Source organism: Psammomys obesus, unplaced genomic scaffold (assembly GCF_907164565.1).
Source record: "Psammomys obesus unplaced genomic scaffold, mPsaObe1.curated_primary_1811, whole genome shotgun sequence".
Taxonomy (NCBI): domain Eukaryota; kingdom Metazoa; phylum Chordata; class Mammalia; order Rodentia; family Muridae; genus Psammomys; species Psammomys obesus.
The window spans coordinates 650,992-677,624 of record NW_026592510.1 but is presented as its reverse complement, the minus strand read 5'-3'; the positions used below and the strand labels follow the sequence as shown (position 1 = coordinate 677,624).

The 26,633-nt window shown below is 41.1% G+C and overlaps 1 protein-coding gene across 1 annotated transcript in view; it reads left to right on the top strand.

Annotated features, from left to right (window-relative positions):
* Positions 1 to 26,286, top strand: part of Lgi1 (leucine rich glioma inactivated 1) — a 44,057-nt gene extending 17,771 nt beyond the window's left edge. Inside the window, exons 3-8 of the mRNA XM_055614224.1 lie at positions 1,131 to 1,202; positions 1,313 to 1,384; positions 16,351 to 16,422; positions 19,355 to 19,524; positions 19,804 to 19,968; positions 24,749 to 26,286. Coding sequence (XP_055470199.1) covers positions 1,131 to 1,202; positions 1,313 to 1,384; positions 16,351 to 16,422; positions 19,355 to 19,524; positions 19,804 to 19,968; positions 24,749 to 25,584 — 1,387 coding nt within the window. The 3' untranslated portion in view covers positions 25,585 to 26,286. The remainder of the gene's footprint in view (positions 1 to 1,130; positions 1,203 to 1,312; positions 1,385 to 16,350; positions 16,423 to 19,354; positions 19,525 to 19,803; positions 19,969 to 24,748) is intronic.
* The last annotated feature ends 347 nt before the right edge of the window (positions 26,287 to 26,633 follow it).

Here is a 26,633-nt window from a genome sequence, read left to right as displayed (position 1 = left end):
TTTTTTTTTTTTTTTTAATGGAAAAAGATCTCAAGTCTCTGGAGAAAAACAGAGCTGATGGTAAAATTCACACCTGTGTTCTCATCCCTCAGCTTCACCTACCAGGTCATGTCTAACCCTCCCTTGATTATCGTATCAAATAAGTTACTCATTTCAAAGTACTTCATCTCCTGTGTTAATGGGCTCAGGGCGGGGGAGGGGGTCATTTGGCTGGTTACCAGCAATCATATTTAACCACTATCCTCCCAAAGTAAAAATACAAGATCTACTAACAGAATTATATTACTATTAAATTGTCTGGTACAGGATCCTAGTATTTAGCCAAAAAAACACCTGTTTTTAAGGTTTCAGACAAAAACCTGGCAAGTTCTCCAAAGAGTTCAACAGGGTGTGGTGATAAATTGGTTGACGTCTTTTTTTCCTCAGTGATTTTGAAGCCAAATCCCTGTGGATTTTGAAAACGCCAATAAATTTGTCCAAGTAAAAGTGTTTCTTCTAGTTATTAAGTAATAAAATGGCCTCAGATGCCTCCTGAGCGTCATCACTCCCATGTTTAGCCTGTCCTGTTTTCAAATTATTGAAAAGTCATTTAAACAGCCAAATAGTTGATTTTCGCGGTTCCCGACCACTGTCCACTGTGCCTGCTCTGCGTTATCACTCAGTGATGCGGCCTAAAGGTACTTTTTTCCCTACAATTCCTAGTATTAAACTGGTGTTAATTATTAAATAGTGGTTAAAGATCATTATTTTGGCCTGTCAAAAAATATTTCAGAAGTTTTCTAGAGCGTGTTTTCAACGGGAAAATGATCACTAGTGTCCTCGTCGTAGGACCGCAAACATGTTGATTTGGCTGCATCTGCTGCCTTGTTCCTCTGCCTATGTCTCCAAATGCTTCCCAGGACATGTGACGCCTCACCTGAAGAGAGGGACAGCAGGTACCCCATCAGTGAGCATTCCAGGGGGCGACAACCAGAAGTGAGAAAAGCTGCCAAGGTTCTCTGTATGAACAACCCTACAGAAAATGAAGACTTACCTGTATCAGCTGCCGCCCGTTTCTCAGAGAGAATCAAAGCAGCAAAGATCAGCAGCTGACGGTTTAACTGTTTTCATTATGTGCTTTCTCCGAGCAGGCTATTCACGTCGAACTCCTTTGATGTGATCAGTGATGATGCTTTTATTGGCCTTCCACATCTAGAATATTTGTAAGTATGAAAACTCCCGCCTTCCCCACTCCACGCTATTAAAGGACAGGTTCTCTTTGTTTCCTTTGGCTATCTGACAAAAAAAAAAAAAATGTTGTTACCTCTTACAGATTCATAGAGAACAACAATATCAAGTCCATTTCAAGACACACTTTCCGGGGACTCAAGTCTTTAATTCACCTGTAAGTATAGGTGGCCCTATTGTTTTTTTCAAGCTTGTTTGTTTGGCTGATTTGGTTTACTGGTGTTTCTGCAGTCCTGGGACCAAACCTGGAGGCCTTGTACATGCTAGGAAAGCACTCTACCGCTGAACTAAAGTCCTGGCCTTTATTTTTGAGTTCACAAATTCAGTTTGGTATCTAAGGTTAAGGCACCCATTTTATGAGTGCCCATGAAAATTTAACAACTCAAATTCTTGCTCTCCATGCACACTTGCCATCTCCCTTGTCAGCATGTACTCAGGAAATTGTGATTACTATTTTTAGCCCAGGTGGAACATAATTAGAAAAGCAATCTATGTAGGGAAATAGTGTGACTGAAATAACTTTTATGATCTGTATTATCAATCACTTCATGGAGAATTACGGTTGACTATATCCTTCGATATTCACTTCTCTTTCTTTCTCTTTAAGTCCTGGCTTTATGTGCATTTAAACCTGATGTAACCATAGGCAGTCTCTATATAGTGCTTGACCAGTGTATTTTATAGCTGAAATACACAGTTATTCAATGGGTGATTGGAGATACAGCATTCTTAACAGGGGACAATGTTTCCTGGGAGATGTGAAGAAAGACACCCTGTGTTTGCCTATAACAATATGGGAATGTAACCAGCACCTAGTGGGTGGGGGGGAAGGGCTGCTCCTAATTAATCTGTAATATGAAGGGCAATCTGGACAGCCAAGGATCACCCAGCCTGGAATGGCACAATGGGGAAGGAAAAAATCTCAACTGCATGAACCATATAAACGTCTTCCTCTATCTTCTTCCACATCTACATTTAAGTCAGGCGGGAAGGACATTAGAGATACAATGTCTACACATGTTAAAGATGAGGAAATAGTTTGTGATACTAGAAATTGAACCGGGAGCCTGGAAACAAGTATCCTACCACTGAGTTGCATCCTGAATCCTCATTTTTAAAAAATTATTTGAGAGAGCATCTTACTAAGTTACTCAGTCTAGCCTTGAACTTGTTCTATAGTCTATATAGGTCTTGAATTTATGGTTTTCTTGCCTCAAATACCCTAGTGCTAGGATTATAAGCCTGCACAACCAAGATCAGAAACAGAATCTTGAGGTGACATGATTATTGAATTGATTCCTTATGGAACTATAAAAACATCAACTCAGTCGATAAATTGCACTGGCCATTCAATTATTCAATCAATAGGAAGGTGATGAAGAAGAATGTTTACAAAACACTGAAACAGGTAATGCTTCATAAAAAAATAACAATATCCAAGTCTGGAGAGTACCCAGCTCTGCAGGTACTGTCAGAAATCAACATTTGAATAATACAAAGACAAGCTTTACACAGTGCACAAGATTATCCCAACAGCTCTCCCATTTAGTCCAAGAAAGGGCTCTTTCTCTAACATCAATAAACCATATTCAATAAGACAATTATGAGACCCATCAGGTAAAAATTATACTTACAATTTCCAGTCCGTTTGTATTCAGCAAACTTAGAGAAAGTTTTCCATCATCTATCCTATCTTGGTGAGTCCAAAGTTCTGTACCTAACTCACTTTCTATCAACCTAAAAACATCTTATAGACTTTAAAACATTTTCTTAAATCCTAAACTTAAGGTTATATGTGAGACTATAAGTATTTAGCCTTCAATTTCATCAGAGACCTGAGAAGGATAAACAGCACCTGAGGAAGCAAGACATGCAGAGTAAGGAGCTTCCAAAACTAAAACAAATGAGAGATTGATGTCATCCAAGGTTCCTCTGCAACACTGAAGTATCCATCTTCAGCCTACAGGCACTGAATATCTGACAGACTTTTCTGAGAAGCAGGAATATTGAAGAACCCTCCTACTTTGATTCTGCAAAGTTGGTCAATCAACTTCCTCTGTGTCCTCCTTGTCCACGGTTTGGACAGCATGCTGTCAGCAGTTGAGGCAAGGGCAGTTTTTTGCCTGATGGCTAGCTTTGCCTCATTTGAAACAAACTCTGAAAGGAGATTTGATGCCCATCATCTTCTTTGAAGCAGTATGGGGGTGCTTCCAGACGCTGTTGGGTCTCACTGTCATGAAAAGCCTTTAGTTACTAAAACATCTTAAATGGCATATTCTGTAGATCTCTAAAGTGTTTGAAGACCATATCTATCTAAAGTTTATTTGAATAGATAAATATTGCTTGTTTTCAGCTATCTACTATCTGCTTACCTTTGAAAATGTCTACAGGAGGCTAATCAAAGCCTGTTTTTGTAATTAACTAAACTAGTACCTAGCATGATCACAAGTTTGACTGACTACTAACTTTAATTTTTTTAATTATCCTAACAGTGTGTAATAGTAGCTTTCAAGGACTAGAACTTAACATTTTAAAATGAGTCACTAAGTACAATATCTTATATAAGAGTTGAAACATGTATCCAGTATGTTGTAAAAACAAAAAAAACCCCTTAAATTTGTATCAATATACAAAAACCCATACTAATGTAAAATATTTGAGACTATTAGTTGCTTGTTAGTTTAAAAGTAGATTCAGTAATCTACCCTTTTATCCTATCATCCCTATATTATTTTTTCTTTTCCTCCCCTCTCCTCCTCTTTTTCTAACTCCAGATAAGAGAGAAAGAAGGACAGAGGAAAGAAAAAGAATCTAACCTCCTTTACTTTGTTTCCTCCCTGACAAAGACCATTAACAACATGTAACACCCCCTCTTAAACGACAACATCCATCCATCACCCACTAAATGATGAAAACCACCCACCCCACCTCTTGGAAATGGGGGCATCATGTTCTTAAAAGATTGCTTCCTCCTGTCTGGGGACCCTAAGAAAATTGGTATAGTGTCCAAGTCCTGGGAGAGCTAGCTATATCATTTGCTGTCCTGTCTCTGTGATAGCAAGGTGCAGGGCTTAACGGAAGTCCTGGCTGGAACAACCTGTGAGGCTGGACCATTTTAGCTAGCCATTTTGAAGTTGTTCTGGTTGCAGATTTTTGAGGAAACAGCTATTGAAGCAGTTTCTGAGGCTAGATCATCTAGGCTACTTGTCTCGTCTTCATTGGTGTCTGGTCCTTCTGCTCTAAAAACATTTAAACTTTTAAAGGTAATAGACACCTCTACATTAACACATGTATGGAATGTGCAGTGTGCACAAATCAGCTAAAGATGATTCTCTGCTTTTTGAGCAGAAAAGCCATCACACTTTGTAAGTCCATTTAGACTTTATAAACAACCTGTAATAAAAATTTCCATTCATGCCAATGAGATTTGTTGGCTATGTATAGGCATGCATGTCTAACCCAGTCTCAGAGCTGTTTCCAGGTAGAGGGATTGGCATTTATGTCACCTGTTTTGTTGTTCTTGGTTTCTTCCTTCATGTAGGTAGCCAAGATTTTCAAGTCATCTCCCCTGGTTAAACCTAATCTTTATTAATTTTGAAGGAATCCACAGCTTTTTATTTCCTATTGAAACAAAGGCATAACCTTTCCTCCAACAAAACATATTTCGTGCCTTCCATTCTGAAGTTAACACACCTTTAAAACATATGGTCTGGTTTAATTCAGCAGTCCTTTCTAAAATTCAGTGTTTTCAGCAGCTGTGCTACCTGTCTCAGAGACATTTAAAAAAATTTAAAGTCGATAAGTATTATTTAATCTATCTCTGGAAGGTCTCATATCCCCCTTCTGTTTAATAAGCATTTCCTTTAAAGTTCACATATATTATATACACACTCACATTAGGTGGCTAGAGCAAAGCTCCAATTTTTTTTCTCCCACAGATTATATATCCCAGGAAAACTAAGCAGTATAAAAATGACAAGGTGATTATATTCTATTTTTCTTCTAGTGAATGATTACAATGAGTATATGTAGAAAAATAAGTTCCTCAATACTCTCACATGATCAAATGTTTTACATATTATAGATTAAATGCCTGCTCAGATGTAGCCCATGGCAGCTCAGTCTCTAAGTGGGTTCCCTGGTAAGGGGAGCAGGGACTGTCTCTGGCATGAACTCAGTGGCTGGCTCTCTGGTGGCCTCCCCCTGGGTGGGTGCAGCCTTGCCAGGCCACAGAGGAAGACAATGCAGCCAGTTCCGATGAGACCTGAGGGTTAGGTTCAGATGGAAGGGGAGGAGGACCTCCCCTATCAGTGGACTTGGAGAGGGGCATGGGGGAAAAAGAGGGAGGGAGGGGGCCACAGCCAGGATACAAAGTGAATAAATTGTAATAAATAATTAATATAAAATTTAAAAATTAGAACATATTTCCAAGAACCCACACACATTCGTACCTGAGCAACTTGTTATAGATTAACAACATGTGAACAAGCAAAGTGGTTGTCTCAGCCAGTTCCTCTTACCGGCAGGCTGCAATCTTCGGTTACAAGGAAAGGCTCAATTATTTATCTTAAACAGTACACTTATAAAAAAAAAAAATCACAAATCTAAACTTTTATATATATATTAAAAAAAAAAAAACCCAGTCATTTCTACTTGAAATCCTCAGGGTGCACCTCATCTACTAATTAAGTTTTTTTATTAAATCATATCAGAAAGCTGAGGGCATAAACGGGTACAAGAAATCAACCACCACCTTCCTGAGGACCTGCCTGGCTGTGTCACAGGCATCGTGGTCCTGCTCACCAGTGGGCCGCACTCCAGGAGTTCTGAAGCTGTTTGGCTGTTCCTCTTGCACAGCCCCCAATAGAGGTGCAGCCCAACCTTAGAGGGGCTCCTCCTGCAACAGGAAGAAGAGTTGGGTGAACACATTTTCTCACCACATGTCTTTGTCTTCACGTTTCTCTCCTTTCTAATTATGCTCTCCTTGAAGGTGTATTTCCTGCTTCCCTTTCTTCCCTTTAAGGAGAGATGGAGCAGGCAGGCTTTGAAAATCAAATGTCCCCCTGCCTTCTCCATACATTAAGTTCATTTCCCACTATTTATTGCTTATAAGTAAGCCTGGAGTTTCTTTGCACCATTAGTTTGTTTTGTTTTTGGTTGGTTGTTTTTTGCACCATTAGTTTGTTTTGTTTTTGGTTGGTTGTTTTTTGTTTTTGTGTTTTTTGTTTTTTTTTTTTTTTTAAGGTTGAGGCTTCAAAGAGCACTTTCTCCACCTTTGACCAATTCTTTCCAATTGAAAGGCAAGCATTCAAGCAGTAAGGAAGCCCTCTAGCCTGTGTGAACCACAGGAAAAGTTGATAAAGCTGTTTCATACTCTTACCTCATTGTAGTCTCCACGTGACCCTATGGGAGTAGGCATTGACGTTGCCCTCCTGGATGCATGCAAATGAAAGGGCGAATTATGTCCTGAGTGGATGCCACTTCCCTTTTCATCAGCAACACAGCCAGAGGTTGCCCAGGTCTTCAGCAAGGCAACTAGCGAAGGCCCCACACATCAGTTAAGGCAGACCGGAGGGCTCCCACCCAGCTGACTGGATGTGGATGTGTGGAAGCTGAGTCAGAAAAGGCTTTTCCATACAATGGGCGAATTACAAGAGCAAAGGCCAGAGACCATATGGGATAGATTAAGACCGAAAGCAAGAATGTTCTTAAAGCAACCCAATCTGGCCAAAAAGAAACTTGAAAAGCAAATATTGGACAACGAGAAAAAAAAAAAAGTTGTGCAGCCCATTGTGTCCAGGTCAGGGCAAGTGACCAGATCAACTGGCACTCAGAGGATGAAGCAGGTTGCCTGAACAGTGTCACCTACTGTAAGAAAGCCGGTCACAAGAGTTGCTAGTGGGCCAGTAAAAATGGTTATGAGTGACCAACAGAAACGGCTCCTCCAAAAATACAAAGAGAAAAAAGAAGCTCTAAAAATTGAAAGATTATCAAGATAAAGGTAAACACAGAGTGTTTCAAGTGGATCTCTTTGCTCACGTTGCTCAGAATCAGCTGACAAACAGCAATAAGAAGAGCGCATCTTGCCTCTTTAAAGCACCCCCTGCCCTTCTCTGGGCTCTCACCTTTATCCTCTCTCCAGAGTCCCCAGAATTAAACTATCTGCAGCTGGCAGAGATCACGCCCCTAACTATCGCACTAGGCAAATCATAATCACCTGCTGGGAAGCAGCCTCTTATCCCACACTTGGGATTAAAACAAAACTATATTCACATAACTGGGTTTTTTAAGAAACCAAAATTCTCACTACAGATGTGACTAGACAAGAGAGGGCTCTTGGGGCCAGCAGGATACCTCGGTTGGTAAAAGTATTTGCTGCCAAATCTAATAACCTGAGTTGGATCCTAGGACCCTTAGGTAGAAATTGGCATACATACACGCAAATAAATGTAATAAATATTTGAAAAGAAGAAAGAATGAAAGAGATCCTAAAGATAAAGCCTCGCCCTTGCTCCTGTTCTCCAAATGAAGAGAGGTAGAGTTGTGTGCATGCTTTTAGAACAAACTCCTTCCACTCTGCCCTGATATTAGCTGCTGTAAAGACTAGGTCTATTCCTAAAGAAACGATGAACTTTTATCATTTTTAATTGTGTGATTTTTTTTTTTTTTTGCTAGATTTACTTCTTAAAGGGTATTTACAGACAACTTGAAAGTCACTACAGGTAACTGAGTGAGATGCTTTCCTAGTGTGCTTGACATCCTGAGTTGGAGCCCCAGAAAGTAAATAAACAAAACAAAACAAAAAGCCAGGCATAGTGCCATACTCTTGTAATTCAACCCCTATAAAAGTACTGAGACCCTCTCTGAATTGCTGTATTCTGAGTGCCCTAATGTTATGCAGGTATACTTTTATAATTCTAATTAAATACTGGAAGACTCAGCTCACAGTTTTGGGAGGTTCGAAAGTAGGGTAGTGGGATTGGCTCAGTTCTGGTCATGGCCTTTTTATAAATGGCAGAATTCTTAGGTAGCATATGGCAGCCTGTGACAAGGGATCTGTAATGTGTCTCTGTGTACCAAGACACAGAGTTAGGGGAAAATTCACACAGCACTGTGACTTTCTGTGGCTCGGACCACCACCTCTTCATCCTACGGACCTGCTTTCACACATGTCCTCATTCTCCCCCAGTTTCTTCATAGTGACAGTTCCATGGCCAACAGAGGCTGTTGAAAGTGTAGCTTTGCTTCAGACTGTACCTACATCTCCGCCCTCAGAACACTTGGGATATCACCCCATTGAACACCTAGTTGCCTTGAGGCTAATTGGCCAGGGTCAGGCATTCTGGAAGGCAGACAGTCATTTTTCCCATCATTCCATCTGCCTTGATGTTCTGGTGGTTTGCCTGAGAAAACCTCTGATTATGGCAATGGAACCTACTGGAAAATCGCTGCTGTGGCAGACTAGACTGGCTCAGACAGCACAGTTGTTTCAGTGCCATGGAGCTGTGCTACTAAGAAAGCAACACCCACAGCCATCTGGGGTGCTGTGCTCCCCCTCCCCCCATAGCCATCCTCAGTTTAGGCTTGTGTCTCTAGGGGCCTGCAGCTTCACATGGTGATATTTTGCTATGAAATGCGAAGAGGGCACAAGAACACCAAGGCATTTGCAGTCCTGATTTGGGACTGATGGGTTAGCTTCCTCCTGTGCGCTCATGCTCACCGTGCTCCGTTCAAAGCACTTTGCAGCTCTCCACTCGTTTAATCTGCAAACAAGCTAGGTGTTCCCAAGTGCCTTGCCATGCTCACTGTCCGTGAAGACACACTCATTTTTAATAATGATAACTTTTCTCTGAGAGCTAAACTAACTGGAATTTAATAGCCCTCATCACTGGATATTGGTGACTCCTTTCGTCTTGATATCTCACCCCTGAGAAGTGCTGACTGACACTTACTACCCACTGTCCTTGCCACTGGAGGAGCAGCTCTGGCCAAGATCAGCAGTGATGTTCTGAAATCAATTGGATTCCAAGTCTTTTTATTGATTCCAAATCAATTGGAATAAACAAGACTTTATTCTAACTCTTTGTTTTTCTTTCTTCCGTTTCAAGACAAGGGCTTATATGCCCCCAGCTGAGCTTAAATTCACTATGTAGCCAAGAATGACCTTGAACTTCCCATCTTCCTTCTTCTCCCTCCCAAGTTCTGGGATTACAAGCATATGTCACCATGCCTGGCTAATATTGCTGGAGCTTGAACCCAAGGGTTTTCATATGCTAGCCAAGCATTCTATTCATTGATCTACATCCTAAGCAAGCACTCTACTTTCTAAGCTGCAACCCCAGCCCTCACCATAAGTTTACAGATCACCAACACCAGCAATTTACCTATGAGTAATCTAGGAAGAGGAAGACTAATGACCTGCCCCAGGCTTTGAACTAGGCAGACTGATGGCAGAAATTCCCCTTCATCCACTGTGCTACACTATACTACCTCCTCACAGATGTGTCAACACTAAGGCTAAAATGAAGATTGCCTGACTGATTTAGACATAGGGGTATCCTTGCTTGGAAGCTAGTGTAGACATCCTTCCTACCACCATGCAGTGCTCAGCACACAGCAGCTATTCCAAAACGGATAGACTGCTGACACTTGCCCTCCAACATGTCGGCATACCTATGCAAACAGTCCTGGCTCTACTGGTCCACAGCCACGGTGACAGTTATGTGCTACTGAAGGGAGAAAGAGTCACTAAGAACTGCCAGAAATCACTAAGAGTGTTTAGCAAATGTTTATCATTGCCCATAAGCTATTCTTTTATTCCAAATTACAAAAATAATACTTGCTCATTTGAAAAATTCAAATCTATACCAACTGTTTAGACCTTAGAGTTAAATATGCAGCCATGGCTTGAGTATGATTTATACCTTTAAGCTCATAGAAAAGTTCAATCCCCCAAAGTTCTATGTGTAGAGGAATTTTAATCCAGCAACACAGATGCTTTGTTACCTTCTAGGTCTGTGTGGTCCCGCTGAATGCAGACACACCTTTAATCCCAGGACACAGAGGCAAGTGATCTCTGAGTCCAAGACCAACCTGGTATAGAGCGAGTTTCAGGCAAAGAAAAGCTTAAGTCCAGATGCGGTGGTACTTGCCTTCAATCCCAGCACTCAAGAGACAGAGGCATGCAGATCTCTGAGTTCTAGTCAGTGCTGTTCAGGCGGTTCAGTTGAGTCAGCAAGTTGAGAGGCCATGCAAGAGAACTGACTTCATTGCAGTTCAGTTCGTGGAGTTTAGAGGCAGTTTTTTGCTGGGAGAGTTTTACAGAGACAGGTTGAAGAGAGAACAAGCTAGACACAAGTAAAGACAGAATGAGCCAGAGAATGAGAAGGAGCCAGAAGATTAGGACAAAGTTAGCTTGAGGCCAAGCAGATCAATTCAGTCAGAAACTGAGAGAGAAGCTAGATGGAATCAGCCAGTTTGGAGAGTAGTTTGAGCCAGAACAGCTGAGTTGAACCAGCCAGCAAGAGTTCAAAAAGAACTAGAAAGTGTGAGCGTATTCAGCAGTAAGTCCCAGAGGGCTGAAAGCATTCTAGGCCTAGATAAGATTGTACAGTCTAAAAGCTTCCAGGACTAGGCTTAGGTTAGCAGACAGAGGCAATAAGCCTTGGAGATGACAAGCAAATCAGTTACTTTTACAATAAAAGTTACTTTTATACCTATGCTAATGATATTAAAAGGGAGGGAAATTAGGCTGGATTTGGTGTTTAGTGATGGTGTCTTGAGAAATGGTTTAATTTAAATAATATCTTTGGATATCTTCCATGTAACTGAATCCTGGAGAAGTACCATCTGCTCTTTCCTAGATAAGTGACCTAATCAGAATCCTACCCTTCTCCCTCCCTCCTTCTCCCTCCCTGCCTCTTTCCCTCTCTCCCCCTCCTTCCTGACTCTCCTCCCTGCCTGCCTTTCCACATTCATTTGGAGGTAAATAGTGGCTGCACTATCACTCTTCAAGCTCTCAGAGCAGAACCTCTGAGGAGTCACTAGCAATGAGGAAATGCTTTCTCCAGCCTCTCACTGTCCTGTCTTCACCCCTCTATTATCCCCCGGCCTGATTCTCCATGTCTCTTGACTTCCTAGAAAAACCCCTTGTCAGAGGCAAGACTTTTAACCATGTGGCTTAAAGGACTGCTTCCAGAATCATCTGGCCATTGTTAAAGATGAGGCCATCGCCTTTCCAGGGGGAAGTATGGAGACATGATTTAAGGGTGGGATTAGAACTTGGAAATCATTCTGACCCAAAGGAACTGACTTCATAGAAAACTGCCAAAACTAGAGCCTGCCTCCCATTCCCTGCTCACACCAGTTTGCACTGCACTCTGGAGCACTCTGATTTGAGGAGTCTTACAGCAAACCTGACCAAGGCTGGCTTGCGTCAAGGCAAGAACCTATTTTTTCTCAGCTCATCCCAGTGAAAGCCAACTGATACCTCTGGAGGCCACCTCTTGTCCCTAGATCCCCTTCTCTTTTACACTCCTAATTTTCCTTCCTCTTATTCCTAAGAAGAGTTCTCAGGGTTAATATTAAAGCCTGGCTCTGATTTAACCCTTGCTCTTACCAGAATATTCCAATGAAGAGACCCTTTGAAGAGAAAGGAGGTCTGGACCCCAGTTCATAGTTACATCCTACAAGCCATCACTCCACAGACAGCAAGTACTGGAGACTTTGGAGCCCTGGACTGGTGATGTGGCTCCCAGAATCACTTTTTCAAGATGGCTGTTAGTGAAGGGAATAAGGCTTAACTACAATGATTATTTTTCTCCTTTTTTGTTTTGTTTTGAGACAGGGTTTCTCTGTGTGGCCTTGGCTGTCCTGGACTTTCTTTGTAGACCAGGTTGGCTTCAAACTCACAGTGATCCACTTGCCTCTGCCTCCCTGAGTGCTGGGAATTAAAGGCATGAGCCACCATGCCTGGCTTCAAAAACATCTTACTGTAATGAAATAATTTTAGTATATAGGTATACCTATTGTATGTGTGTCAGTGAAGCAAATGACAGATCTTTAGGACTACTAAGGCATAGAATTTTCTTCCTAAGAAAGAGAGAAAAGATGGTTGCACCTTCTAAATTGAGCATTTTAAAGTTCTTATCTATGGGGCAGAAAGGATGACTCAGCAGTTAAGAGCATTTGTTGCTCTTCCAGAGGGCTGGAATTCAGTTCCCAGCACCCTTGTTGGGTAGCTTACAACCATCAAAAACTCTAGGTCCAAGGAGATTTGACACACTCTTCTAACCTATGAGAACATACACAAAGACACAGACACATAAATTAGGCACATGCACAGGAATGTACACATACATCTACAGAGACACATAGACACATGCATAGCCACTCTCCACACACATACAGATAAATAATACATCTTTTAAAGTGTGTAGCTATTGATCATCATCAGTTTTTATGACAAAAAGAAAATACTCATTCACCCCCAGGCACAGCAGCTTTTCTAGAATCCATTGAAAATCTGTTAGTACCTGTGTGTGTTTGCTGTCACAGTGAATGAAAGCCACCTCCTCTGCTCAGTCTCTCATAGTTGTGGTAATTGTCAACTAGTCCTGTTTGTCTACAGGAGCTCGCTCCTGACAGTGATGAGGCTCTGGTCCTGAGGTAAGTGATACAGGGCTCCGAGCTACATCATAGGCATTTCAACCAACCAGAGTTTCCACCAAAAATGAGAATAATATGAAATTGTCTCTCTGTGAAGCTGGTGGGGCAGGCAGGCTGTGGGGGCGGAGGGTACTGCGACAATGTAATGCAGGCTGGAAAACTTGATGCCGGGGGTGGAATCTGAAGGATCCTGTAATCCTAACCCCGGTGGGAGTCTAATCTTAAAGCAAGCAGTGCTGTCTCAGGCTCTACGCTGTTCCCGCATTTAATAGGCCCCAGATCTCATTCTCTTCACCCTTTTGGGTAGAAACCAAATGTTGAGCAAGATGCAAAGAGCTTTTCCCCCTTGGTAACCCTGGCGTGGTGCCCTAGGTGGCCTAGGTGTCTCTACTCTGTGGAGAGGCTCTCTGAAGCCCTCAGGTCCCTCTGATGGGTCCTGGAGAACCCAGGCCCTCTTCACTGCTGGCTCTGACAGGGGCACAGGAGTTTGTATGTCAGCAGTTTGTATGTCTCTTCATAGACCATTCTTTGCACATCCACAGACCTCTGTCCTCTCTCTGAGTGGAGACTACACTCCACATGCTGTGCTCCATGTTCATTTTCATAGTGCATCGAAATCTACCCGTTTTGTAAACCTATGAAATACTCTGTGTTAATTGAGAACCATTGCTTATTTACACAATCCCTTATTAACGGAGATGGCAGTTGTTTCCAATTCTTCACAGCTGCAGACAATGCCAGATAAAAGCTTATGCAACAGAATGCTAGATGTTTTCAATTTCTCCTTATTTAAGAATTGTTAAACACTCTTAGCTGGCCCTGGGGGCCTTTTTCTAATCCACCTCATGCTTACAGCTTTACTGATCCCCTCCTGTGCTGGGATGTGTTTTCCTACACCTACCATTCAACCTGTACAGAACCACGCTCTTTCTCAAAACCCATTCAGTTTTCTGGAAAGTGATTCCCAGACTCTGTCAGTGGGGCCTCTCTGTGATCCTCTGTCTGTGTTCTGTTCATCGAAATCGACCTGATAGCTTTAGGGCTGCCCAGAAAACCAGAGAAACTCTCTGAAATCCAGTGCAAGGCTGAGGGCACAGGAAAGCCTCCTTCATGGCTCAGTCTTATTTCCTCTCGTTCTGTTTCTCAGTCAAGTCTTACTGTTTATCAAACCTCGGAAGTGCCAGCCTGTCTTCTGTGACTAACTGTCACATCGCTCATCATTGCTTCCATATGTGGACAGCCATGACATCTCATTCATGTAATGAGATGTCCATTTCCTAAATATTGCTTCCTGAACAATGTGCCCTCAGGAAGGAGCCGTTAGCCTTTCCTTCCCCATCACCACCGCCTTTTAAAGAACACCCTCAATACCAAATATCCTAGGCTATCTTGTTTTCTTTCTTTTTTCATTTTCTTTTTCTATCAACACTTGAGATGAGATACTATTATTTTCATTTTTAAATGAAAACTAGAAAATTGAATTGTATTTTAGTCAGTCGTGTTTGTTTGTTTGTTTGTTTGTTTTTTGCCACCATAACAAGCACGTGTCATCATCACTTTATAAGAGGAACAGCTCATGTTGCTTCTACTTACAGAAGTTTCAGTTCGTGGTTGTTTTGAGCCTGGGGTGGCATATCATAATGAGCATATGTGGAGAAATTGAAATCTTAAGAATCAGAAAACAGAGAGAGATAGAGAGCACATTGGTTATTTTTCCATTGCTGTGCTAAACTCCACCACCAAAAATCAACTCTGGGAGGAAAGGGTTTATTTGAGTTATATATCCCAGTCGCAACGCTTTGGTGGAAGCGAAAGCAGAAAATTGAAGGCAAGAACTGAAACAGAAGGTACTATGGGTTTGTCCCTCCATGGCTTCCTCGGCTTTCTTACACACCCCAGGACCGTCTGCCCAGGGACGTCGCTGTGCACAGTGGGCTGAACCCTTCCACAGCAATCATCCAGCAAGAAAATGTCCCACAGGCCTGCCCATAGGCCAATCTAATGGGGGCATTTTCTCACCTGAGGCTACCTCATCTCTGATGACTCTAGCTTGTGTCAAGTTAACAAAACCTAACCAGCCTAGGAGGGACCACAGTCTCCTTTCAAGGACACATCCCAAGTGATTGCCCACTAGACCCCACTTCTTAAAATTTCTACCATTTCTCAATAACAACAGAGGCTGAGGACCAAGCCTCTAACAAGTGGGCCTGTAGCAGATCTTCCACACCAGTGCAGCATGACTGTCAGAGGAGGCGTGAACAGAAGTTGTCCAGCTGGAAGTGGTCGAGTCCTGATTTCCACCCAGCTCCAATTGACTGCAAAACCATGCCCTTTGTTACCAAACCAGTGTCATGAAGGCTTGAACTTCCTAATTCTTTTCCCATTCTCACAGTCCACACTTCATTGAAAAAAAAAAAGTTTTGCCATCTAGTAGTAATTTCTAAAACCAACAAACAGCACTATTAACTTTAAAATAGGTTCTAAAAATCATGAATGCTTGAATGTGAGAAATCTCATATTTAGGATAGAGAGAACCTTGAAGAATGTTTTAAAAGAAAGTTGAGAGACTTTGTCAAGGACTTTTAAGGCCAACAAGAGGCTCTTCTGTTCTAGATTAAATGTAGCTATGAGAAATATATATAATGTACTAGCAAAACCTAAGAGCATCAGTACGTGCTGCCATTCCCAGAGCTTGGTCATGTCCATTTTTGTGTAACGACATGTATACATGTCTCTTACCTTGTTGCTATTAGAACTATTCTGTGCTCATTCACCATTACCAGATTCATTCTTGTCACTGGGGGAGCAGCAACTAGGAAGAGAAAGAGAATGATGCTGCAATAACAGAGTAAGAATCAGAAGAGGGAAATAACTAAAGAGGATGGGTGAATGGACATTAGTAGAGAGAAAGTTCTCTGCCAAAATGGGAAACCAGAAGCAAAGGAATGTCCATTGGAAAGAAGAAAGGACATGAAGACAAAAGGCTTGGAAGTTTAGCTGCTCTCTGAAGCAAGGCAGAGTGGGGAAGGAAGGAAGTCGAAGTCCCAGCCAAAAGAGAGAGGGCATTTGTAGGTGGCCTTACCACCAATGTAGTTGGGTATTACCTGGTAAGCATCCCCTAGGCCAGAACTCTGAGAGTTTGACTCTCGGCTTATGAATTCTAAGAGGGATACCCTAGCACCATTCTGCTGATGGTTTATTGTGGCTCTTGTCTCAAGTCAGTATCAAGATATATTCAGTGTTAGGTCAATGCTAAGTGGACACTGAAACAAAAAGGCCAGAAATTGAAATTTCGACAACAGAAATCTGAATACTATCTTGGGAAAATAAAAGTACTGCGTATAATTTAATGGACTGAAAGTTATTTTTAAAAAAAGAACTTGTAAAGAAGCTTTATCGTAAATGTGCTTATTGAATTGTTCACTACATTTTTGTATCACCTTTTTTTTTTTCTAGGAGTCTTGCAAACAACAATCTCCAGACACTCCCAAAAGACATTTTCAAAGGCCTGGATTCCTTAACAAATGTGTAAGAGGACCTAAGAAATCACCGACTAATTAATTTATAATAACTAATGGGGCCTGATATTGATGACTACTATTCTTAATTGGCTTTAAAATTAGAATGTTTTAATTGACTTCACTCTTGAGTCTACAAATACTAAATGTTTGACTTATTTGTGATTTGGCATGGGAAATTCTGAATATACAGTACCCAGGGCATTACTTTGACAAAGGGTGTGCCTATCCTTAAGGGGTGATCATAAGGGTCACTGGGGGAGCCTGGAGAGGAGCGACCTCCACAAAAATTTCAAGATCTCCTTTTTCTCATGAGGTCCAGGAAGTAGGGCCACAAAGAAAAAACATAAAGGAGTCTGAGAAACTGACAGAAGATGAAAGGTTACACACATGGGTTGGTCAGGCAACAGAAATGGAGCAGGAAGTGGGGGAAGGGAGGAGTTTGCCTTTTCTCTCATTAGCCTGAACAACAACTCCAGGCTTAATCCCCAGGGATTTGGCTTTAAGCCCCAGGAAGGGAATGAACTTAATTATTTTTGACCCCTTTTCAAACAAAAGAGCTTTCAAACTTTGACTTTTAAGCCTCAGAGTGAAAGATCTTCTCAAGGAATTTGTATATTTTGCTGTAAGCAAAGCCACTTCTATATGCCCAATCTTCCAAAAGCAATTTGCTCTCCTTAAATGTCTTCCAGAACATTAGCAGGGCATTTAAATGTCATGAAGAAGAATATAGGGACAAATGAAAAGATGTGTGAGAATGCTTTTTTACTATTATTTACTTTGCTATAAAATATATAGAGAGAAAAGTAAATAAATATGAAGGTATCGTGAAACTTAAATACTTTTTAAGATTTTGGTAGAACCAATAGAGAAAGTAAATACAATAACACATGCACACGGAGGATATATCTATATTTATATCTGTATCCATATCTCCAAAACTGCTTTCTCTAATAACAACAAAGCAAAAAAAAAAAAAAAAAAAAAAAAAAAAAAAAAATCTGAATTAAAAACTTCCTTCTAATCCAAATTTACCTTCAAATTAAGAAGCTAATGAAACCCTTTCTTTATTCCTTCTGGTTGCCCCAGCAACTCTATCATGCCTACTTTCCTAATTCCTGAAAACTGATTTATTTCCAAGCATGTGCCAGAATCAAGAAACTTCCTTGAGAGACCTGACAAATCATTTATCTACTCTAGTTTACAATAGCCCAGATGGGCTGGTGCTCTTGGGGTAAGGTCACTTCCAGGAATGTTTTGAAATTTAGATGATGTCCCAAGATTTACCTGGGATGTAGTTCATGGTAGAGCTTCTATCCCATCCTGTGTCATTTGCCTTAAACACTTAAAATTGGCTCAGCCGGGTGGTGGTGGCACACACCTTTAATCTGAGCACTTGAGAGGCAGAGGCTGTCGGAACTCTGAGTTGGAGGCCAGCCTGGTCTACAGAGCAAGTTCCAGGACAGCCAGAACTACACAGAGAAACCCTGTCTTGAAAAAGAAAGAGAGAGAGAGAGAGAGAGAGAGAGAGAGAGAAAGGAAGAGAGAGAGAGAGAGGAAGGAAGGAAGGAAGGAAGGAAGGAAGGAAGGAAGGAAGGAAGGATCAAAATTTGGCTCAGTCTTCCCAGAGAATCCCAGAATGAGTTTAACCCAAATCAAGAATTATTTTAGAAGTACAAGGATTCATGATAACTTGTCTTTTAGTGGGTTTTCTGTTGTTTTTTTTAAATGAACATAGACTTTAGGAAATATTTAAATACTCTTGTATTTCAAATTAATTATGAGCTGCATGATGAATGGGCAGAACCTATCTTATGAATTCTGTGTGACCAGAAAGGAAATGGAGAACCTCCACAGAGGCAGAGAAAATAAACAGAGAGCTTGGTGATCCAGGGCCATGAGAAGAAATTTAAACTCTGCCGTATAGCTTACTACAGGCAAGGACTATTACAGGTATTATGTCTGCATTAACTGTGCTATGGCAAAGTAATTTCTTATTAAAGTGGAATTTGTAGACTACAGAACAGGGTCAGGATTATATATATATATATATATATATATATATATATATATATATATATATGAAAAGCCAGTGCTCACTGGATTTAATTAAATACCATACAGAAATCAGTATACTTTATCCTCTAGATTCAATAAGGTAGCTACTGAACACCCATAGCCACAGGGCCCCTGGGGTGTGCAAATGAGGCACTGCATTTTAAGTTTTACATTTATTTATTTACTTATTTATTTATTTGTGTCCTAGGGATGGTCGTTGGGTCACACCTTTTAATAGGCTAAGCATGCATGGGTACACTCAATATTCTTAATTATATGTTTAAGATTTATATTGCATTTTTTTCTCATTTTAATATATTAGAAAATACTTACATTTGGAGCAACTTAGGTCCATGAATCTATTTTTGAACTATAAACTTTATGAACTCTAAATACATGGCATATGTATTCATGATGAGAATTTATCATCCAAATTAAGATGTAAGTATAAACTATACAGAGGACCTCAAAGATAACACAAAAAAAGAGAGAGAGAAAATAGAGTATTGACTAATCAGTATGCTATCCCAATATGTTCATATTGATTACACATCTAGATGATAAAATCTGAACATGTTAAAGTACATAAAACTTTAAAATTAATATTTGTTTATTCTCACATTCCTTTAGCGCCCATACAGAAGAATTCAAGTTACACACATGACCCATACACTATTCCATTGACTCTACTCTCTAGTCTAAGACACCGTTGAATCGGGACAGAGCCGGGTTATTAGGCTCCGGGGTGGCCTTTAAGGTACTCTGTGATCACCTGAGCCCAAACTGAATGGGCAGTCAAATTCAGCACAGGTGATGGAGCATGCGCAGGTTCATGCTGGAGCTGAAGTCATACACTGCAAATGCAGCCGAGGTTTCTGTTTCAGGGACCTGAGAGGGAACTCATTTAACTGTGACTGTAAACTCAAGTGGCTGGTGGAGTGGCTCGGCCACACCAATGCAACTGTGGAAGACATCTACTGTGAAGGGCCCCCGGAATACAAGAAACGCAAAATCAATAGCCTCTCCCCCAAGGATTTTGACTGCATCATTACAGGTAATGTATTGAAAACCATTTTTACAGCAGAAAAATTATTAAAAGGCTACATTTTTTCCAAGTATAAAAATTGATTTTTAAAAATGTGAAGAACCATCTGAACAACTTAACACGTGAAATATTATGAACCTTTAAAGCTTTACATGCTTAAGAAGAGCAGAATTGACATTTTATTATTTCTCTGAAATACATACATTTCTTATGGGTATTTGGGATCTAGCCAAGGAGCGAGGCATTAGTATTAGCACATTTACTCATCTTCTTTTCCCATTTTTGTAGAATTTGCAAAATCCCAAGACCTGCCTTATCAGTCACTGTCCATAGATACCTTTTCTTATTTGAATGATGACTATGTAGTCATTGCTCAGCCTTTTACTGGAAAATGCATTTTCCTGGAATGGGACCATGTAGAGAAGAACTTCCGGAATTACGACAACATTACAGGTATGGAGAGCCTAACAATACTGAGTAGAGCGTTAAACCGCTTTGACCAAGGGCAGCAGAAGCAGAGGAGTTTTTGAAGAAATGCTTTGACCAGCCTTGACAGCGTTAAGCCCAACTTTTTACTAAGTGACTTGAGATTGCCTGCTAAACTTTAGCTAACCCTTAATTCCTACATATGCTCTTGAAGGAGGATTGCTTTTCTTCAGAGTGAAGCACTGGATCACAGTGATCAATTATAATCTAGGTTCTGCCACTGTTTAGCCAGACAAGCCCATCGCCTTTACTGTATCCTCATTGTCCTTAACTGAAAAATAAGATAAACTGGGCCTGGTGGTGCTGATGTGATGTCCCAGGGCTTGGAAGGCTGAGCCAGGTGGATCAGATCAGGAGACCTAACTCAGTTACGGAGTAAGACCCTGTCTCAAACAACAAACAAAGCCCACAAAGCAAAGGGGGTACGGCCAGGGAGAATACTTGCTGGGTACAGCACTCACTGCACAAGCGTGGAGAGCTGGATTCGAATCCCAGGCACCCTGTAAAAAAGTCTGGCACAGTGGCAGGTGTCTGTCTGTAACTTCAGCCTTGGAGGGCTCACACAGGTAGAGCCTGAGGGCTCACTAGCTAGCCAGTCTGGCCAAATCAGTGAGCTCCAGGTTAAGAGAGAAGCTCTGTCTCCAGTCAGTGGAGAAGCAGCTGAGGAAGACAGGCAACATTGACCTCTGATCTCTGCATATGCAAGCGTGGGTGAGCGCACCCTCAATACATGTATGCACAAACAACACCCTCCCCCCCATACACGGTGTTGGGGGGAGGAAATAATAAGCAGTTTCCCGTTTCTAGCTCTGCAAAAGGACACAATTGTGATTAGACACAAACACATAAATGAATATACATAGTGCAAAAATATGGTTCTCATTCTAATTAAATCTGCTTGAATTTAAAGTGAGTGAATTAAATAAGAAGGCTATTTTAGATCAACTCTCAGACTGTGTTGCACATTTTAATAAAATGTTAATGTATTCCTTGAAACAAAAAGGGTTTTGTGGACCAATAAATCTATAAGCCATATCTGCCTCTTGGAGATTCATAATAAATATAGTTAGGGATTATTAGAAATCTGACAGTGTGTAAATCTATTGTCAACATTTTTTTAAATTTGTTCATAGAATCCATTTTTATTTTCCATGAAAGGTGCTACTTGAGAGAGCTCTTAAGTTTTGCTCCCATTTCAACAGTTTTTAAAATTGTAAAATATCAGTCAAAACAGTTCTGAAAGCTGTTATTTTCTAATATCTTGAACCCTGCTCCTAAGAATACCCAACTTTCCCATAAAAGGCCACCATTAGCTGGGCAGGGGTGTCGCACCTTTGTAGTCCTAGACCTCAGGAGGTTGAAGCAAAAAGATTGTGACTTTAAGGCCAGCTTGGGATATAGAGTGAGACCCTGTCTCCAGCTAAGGAGGGCAGAGACTTTCCGTATGGCAAGGTACGAAGGGTCATAATTATTCCTTGGATTTTGCCAGTGGCCAAATTCATTATTTATTATGATAAGCCTATTCATTTTCAAATGTCTAAATAGTCCTTGCTTGGTAATGAGGTCCCCTAGGGGAATGGATTTATCCAAACTGAGATTCTGGAAATCCACTCCCTTTTTTTCATGCTTCTCTTTCTTCCTGGGTTTTTTTAATGTGTTGCATTCAGGCTCCATGCTGTCTGAAATCTTCTGATGTCTGCACATTCCACCATCTACTGTTTGTTTGTTTCAGGGTCTTGCTGTGTCATCAAGGCTGGACTTGAACCCACAATCCTCCTGCTTCAGCCCAAGTGTTAGGATTATATGCATGTGTTTCCATGTTCAACTTGTTCTAGATAACACTAAAGTAGAATTTGACAGGAATGAATCATCTGCTTATAGATTTTTCGAGGGTTTTTTTTTTTGTTTTTGTTTTTGTTTTTTTAGATGATAGCTTAGTTTGTTCCTGGTACTGTAACAAAATACCTCAGGCTTGGTTATTTATAAACAACAAAAATGTGTTTCTCACAGACCTCAGAGCTGGGAAGTCCAAAAGATTCAGTGTCTTGTAAGAACTTGCTTTCTACTTCAAAGATCGCCTCTTTTCTATGGATGTGCAGGGCAAAAAGAAGGACAAATACATTAAAAAGACCCCCTCAAGCCCTTTTGTGAGGACTCCACTGTGTATTGAATCAGCTCCTGCAGGTCTCAGGTCTTCACACTGTCGCACCGAGGGTTCCATTTCAACATGTATGTGGGGATTTGCACATATTCAGACCATATAGACCACAAGTAAAACAACATGTTTGCTGGTCTCTCCATCAAGGGCAGGCATCACTGCCCACCTGCGGTCTTATTCCTTCAGAACACACACGTAGCCACAGAATTCTTCTCAATACAAGCTTACCGGAGAGTCACAATCAGTCTGTCTGTCAGTCAATACAGGCACCTGAGATGAAATCCGATGGCCATCCCTAACACATTCTAACCCTTATTGTGTAGAAAAAAAAAAAACAAAAAAAAACAAAAACAAAAACAAAAACTATCTCTAGAGAGGTCGTCACCCCTGTAGGTTACGCAATAAGCTTAATTCTGAAAGAAGTCTCAAAGTAGGGCCAGGGCAGATGGTTTGTTGACCTGAGTCCAAGTCCCAAAGCCCATATAAAAAAACTGGGCGTGGTAGTGTGCTTGTTTAATCCCAGCGTTGAAGAAATAGAGACAAAAGGAGGCCTGTGACCACAAGCCAATCAACTTATCCTAATCAGGGAGCTCCAGGCCCCAGCAAGAGACCCTGCTTCCAAAACCAAGCTGGCAACACTTGAAGATTGACATCTGGGTTTGACCTCTGAGTTCCACATGTGTTCATGTATCTGTACACACACACACACACACACACACACATCTTTTTTTTTTCAATTAGTAGAAAGCTTTCCTGTGAGACTCCTTCCCTCAAAGCCCTAAAGCTACAGTCAGAAAACTCTAGGGTAGATTTGCTCTGTAGGTCTTTGGATTTCCAAGTGCTAAATTTCCTCTAGGATATTACACTGTGTTGTTTTAAACAAAATCTCAAGCTTTCAATTTTAGCAGTGAAGACTCAGGAGCCAGATGCTGGGGTGAAAGCCTACTGGCTCAGAGAGGCAAAGAAAGCACCTAGCTGACCTTCCTCCTCAACCAATATTCCAAAAAGAAGTTACTTCTTCCTCGTGCCAGCTCAGAAAAAAAACAAAAAACAAACAAACAAACAAAAGCCCCTCAAACTGAATGTCCTTCCATCCTTCCCTCTACTTCCTGTGTGTCTTTCTATCTCTCCTCTTGACTTCCTCTTACCCTCTATATTTTTTTTTCCTATGTTCACTTCCTGTCAACTGGTTGCTTCTCCACCTCCTGACCTATGGTTGACTTTACTTAATCCTGTTTACAATATTTAAACAGAAAGCTCTTGGATTAAAGGTGTGTGCTAGGGCAGAGCCACACCACAACTAGAAACAGGTTTTTCCGGTAAACAGCACAGTCTCAGGGTTCACAGTGCCATCAAATATCCTGTAACAACATTGTATTCATAAATGTCATGCTCTTAGTTAACAGACACCAAGGTAGGCCACTGACAGGCCCTTTATTGTTATCTGAGGTTTCCCCTAAGTAGCTTTAAGGAGCAGCAACCCATGGCAATGCCCACGTCTCTTTCACTTTTCAAAAGGGTTTCTCTGCCTTTTTGTTTTCTCCTACAGCTGGTGTCCTCAAGCTCCAGGTCAACCCAGTGTACACAGTAAAAACTTCTGCCAACCAGGGCTACAGAGTGAGACACTGTCTAAATAAGTAAATAACCCAAAGACTCTGATGGGCCCATGTTTGAATCACAGCTCTGTCTTTTGGTAGCAGAACTTAGCCACTCTGAGTCTAGTTGAGTTTGATCATCTAGGGGAAAAAAAAAAAACTGAACAGGCATGGTGGTGCACACTTTACTCTCAGCATTCGGGCAGAGGAAGTAGGAGATTTGTGAGTTTGAGTTTGAAGCCAGCCTAAACACAACATAAAGACAATGCAAAACTCTGTCTCAAAAAACAGATACACGCAGGCGCACACACATAAAGATAAGAAAAGGGAAGATAACATTTATCTCAAGATTATTGGAATAATTTAGTGTTGTGATTTTTTAAAAAACGCGTATCTTCAGAAATGGTAGCTTTTAATTACAATGGGAGAAATTAAATCAGGTATGTCAGGGAAAACAAGACTTTCTGCAAAGAGTGAGAAGAAAGGGTTCAGGTCATATATGCGTGTCCTAAATGCCTAGAGTAGGTTGGATGTGACGTAGCCAACTTCATTGTTCATAACACGGCCCCATGGCTGTAAAGGCCCAGAACCTGAGAACACTACTACTTACTCCTTGGAGAGAGGTCCTGCCTAACAAACCAAGGGAATCTCTCATTTTAGGCTGATTTCTGTGAAAGTTTCCAGTGAAGTTTCCGCTGCGTATTTACATCAGTGGGTTCTTAAACTCCCTAATGCTGTGACCCTTTAATACAGTTCCTCATGTTGTTGTGACACCCCCAACCATAAAATTATTTTGTTTCTACGTCATAACTGTCATTTAGCTATCGTTATGAATCATAATGTAAATATGTGTGTTTTCCAATGGCCTTAGGTGACCCCTGTGAAAGGGTCATTTGACTTCCCATGGGGTCACGACCCACAGGTTGAGAACCACTGGTTTGCAGGTTCCAAAGACGATGGCCACACATCTAACATTTTATTTGTTTTCCCCCAGGCACGTCCACTGTGGTGTGCAAGCCTATAGTCATTGACACTCAGCTCTATGTCATTGTGGCCCAGCTGTTCGGTGGCTCCCATATCTATAAGCGAGATGGCTTTGCAAACAAATTCATAAAAATCCAAGATATTGAAGTTCTCAAAATCCGAAAACCCAATGACATCGAAACGTTCAAGATTGAAAACAACTGGTACTTTGTTGTTGCTGACAGTTCCAAAGCTGGGTTTACTACCATTTACAAATGGAACGGAAACGGATTCTACTCCCACCAGTCCCTACATGCCTGGTACAGGGATACTGACGTGGAATACCTAGAAATAGCCAGAACACCACTGACCCTCAGAACCCCGCACTTAATCCTGTCCAGTAGTTCCCAGCGCCCTGTTATTTACCAGTGGAGCAAAGCAACACAGTTATTCACCAACCAAACTGACATTCCCAACATGGAGGATGTGTACGCGGTGAAGCACTTCTCTGTGAAAGGAGATGTGTACATTTGCTTGACCAGATTCATTGGCGACTCCAAGGTCATGAAGTGGGGTGGCTCCTCCTTCCAGGACATCCAGAGGATGCCATCCCGAGGATCCATGGTGTTCCAGCCTCTTCAGATAAATAATTACCAATATGCCATTCTTGGAAGTGATTACTCCTTTACTCAGGTGTACAACTGGGATGCAGAGAAAGCCAAATTTGTGAAGTTTCAGGAATTAAATGTTCAGGCACCCAGATCATTCACGCACGTGTCCATCAACAAGCGTAATTTTCTTTTTGCTTCCAGTTTTAAGGGAAACACGCAGATTTACAAACACGTCATAGTTGACCTAAGCGCATGAGACACCAAATTCCATGGCTGCCATCGGAAACTTTCTACAGTATGTGACCTGGATGAACTCAATGCATGTTGACTTTGTTATCACACCTGCAGATGAATGCCTTTCAACATCGAGACTGCTAGAGCCAATACTACCAGTATCACCATCCTTAACTGTCCAGTCCAGTGGTGTGGGAAGTTCCCTTTTATAAGACAAAGTTTCATTCTGTAACTGCTCTTTGCAGCGAAGATGTGTAAATAAGCGTTTAAATGGTATCTGTTACTCCGAAAAGAAATATTCATATGTACTTTTCCATTTATTTATTCACATGTTCAGAAACAACTGCCAAATAAAATGTTTACATTTTCTTTCATATCCCAAAGGTAATTATTTACAAGAGCTGTTTGATTCTTGTTGATTGTATGTTGGAAATAGTTTTATACAATAAGATTATATTTGGATCAAGGGTTTATGGTATGAATATTGAGTAAAGATTTTAAAAATGAAAATAATTTCCCATAATTTATAAACATGTTTATCTGGGTTCTATAAGTGGATTTGAACACTCAGAAGTCACGACTTTTAGGGACACTTTGAGGTAAAAATGAAAGGGAGAGAGTTTGCCTAGGATGTTAAGACTAACCTGTAAAGGAGAAGACTACCCTGTCCCATATGATAGCCTGGGCTAAAAATTCCATTCAGCCATTCTATAGAAGAAATTTAAGATTTTAAGATTTAGGACTGAATAGCCTCTGACCCAGGACTTTCTAAATGTCTAACTCTAGAGTCACCTGGCAGCTGGTAGATTGTAACTTTAGGTACAGCACTTGCCTCTCACATGTGGGCTCTGGAGGCCTCCCTAGATGGTGGAGGGCATTATGCTTCTAGACACTGAATTTGCTATAACTGACCTGCCGCACAGTGCTTACAAGGCTCATGTTTGATTTTCTAGATTCCTGCTCTGGATCACTTGGGTCATTAATGCCTAGCACAATGCCTGTTGTGTATACAGTAGGCTCACTTGCTTTTCAAAGGCTGGAGATACAGTTTCTTGGGAAAGTACTCGTGTG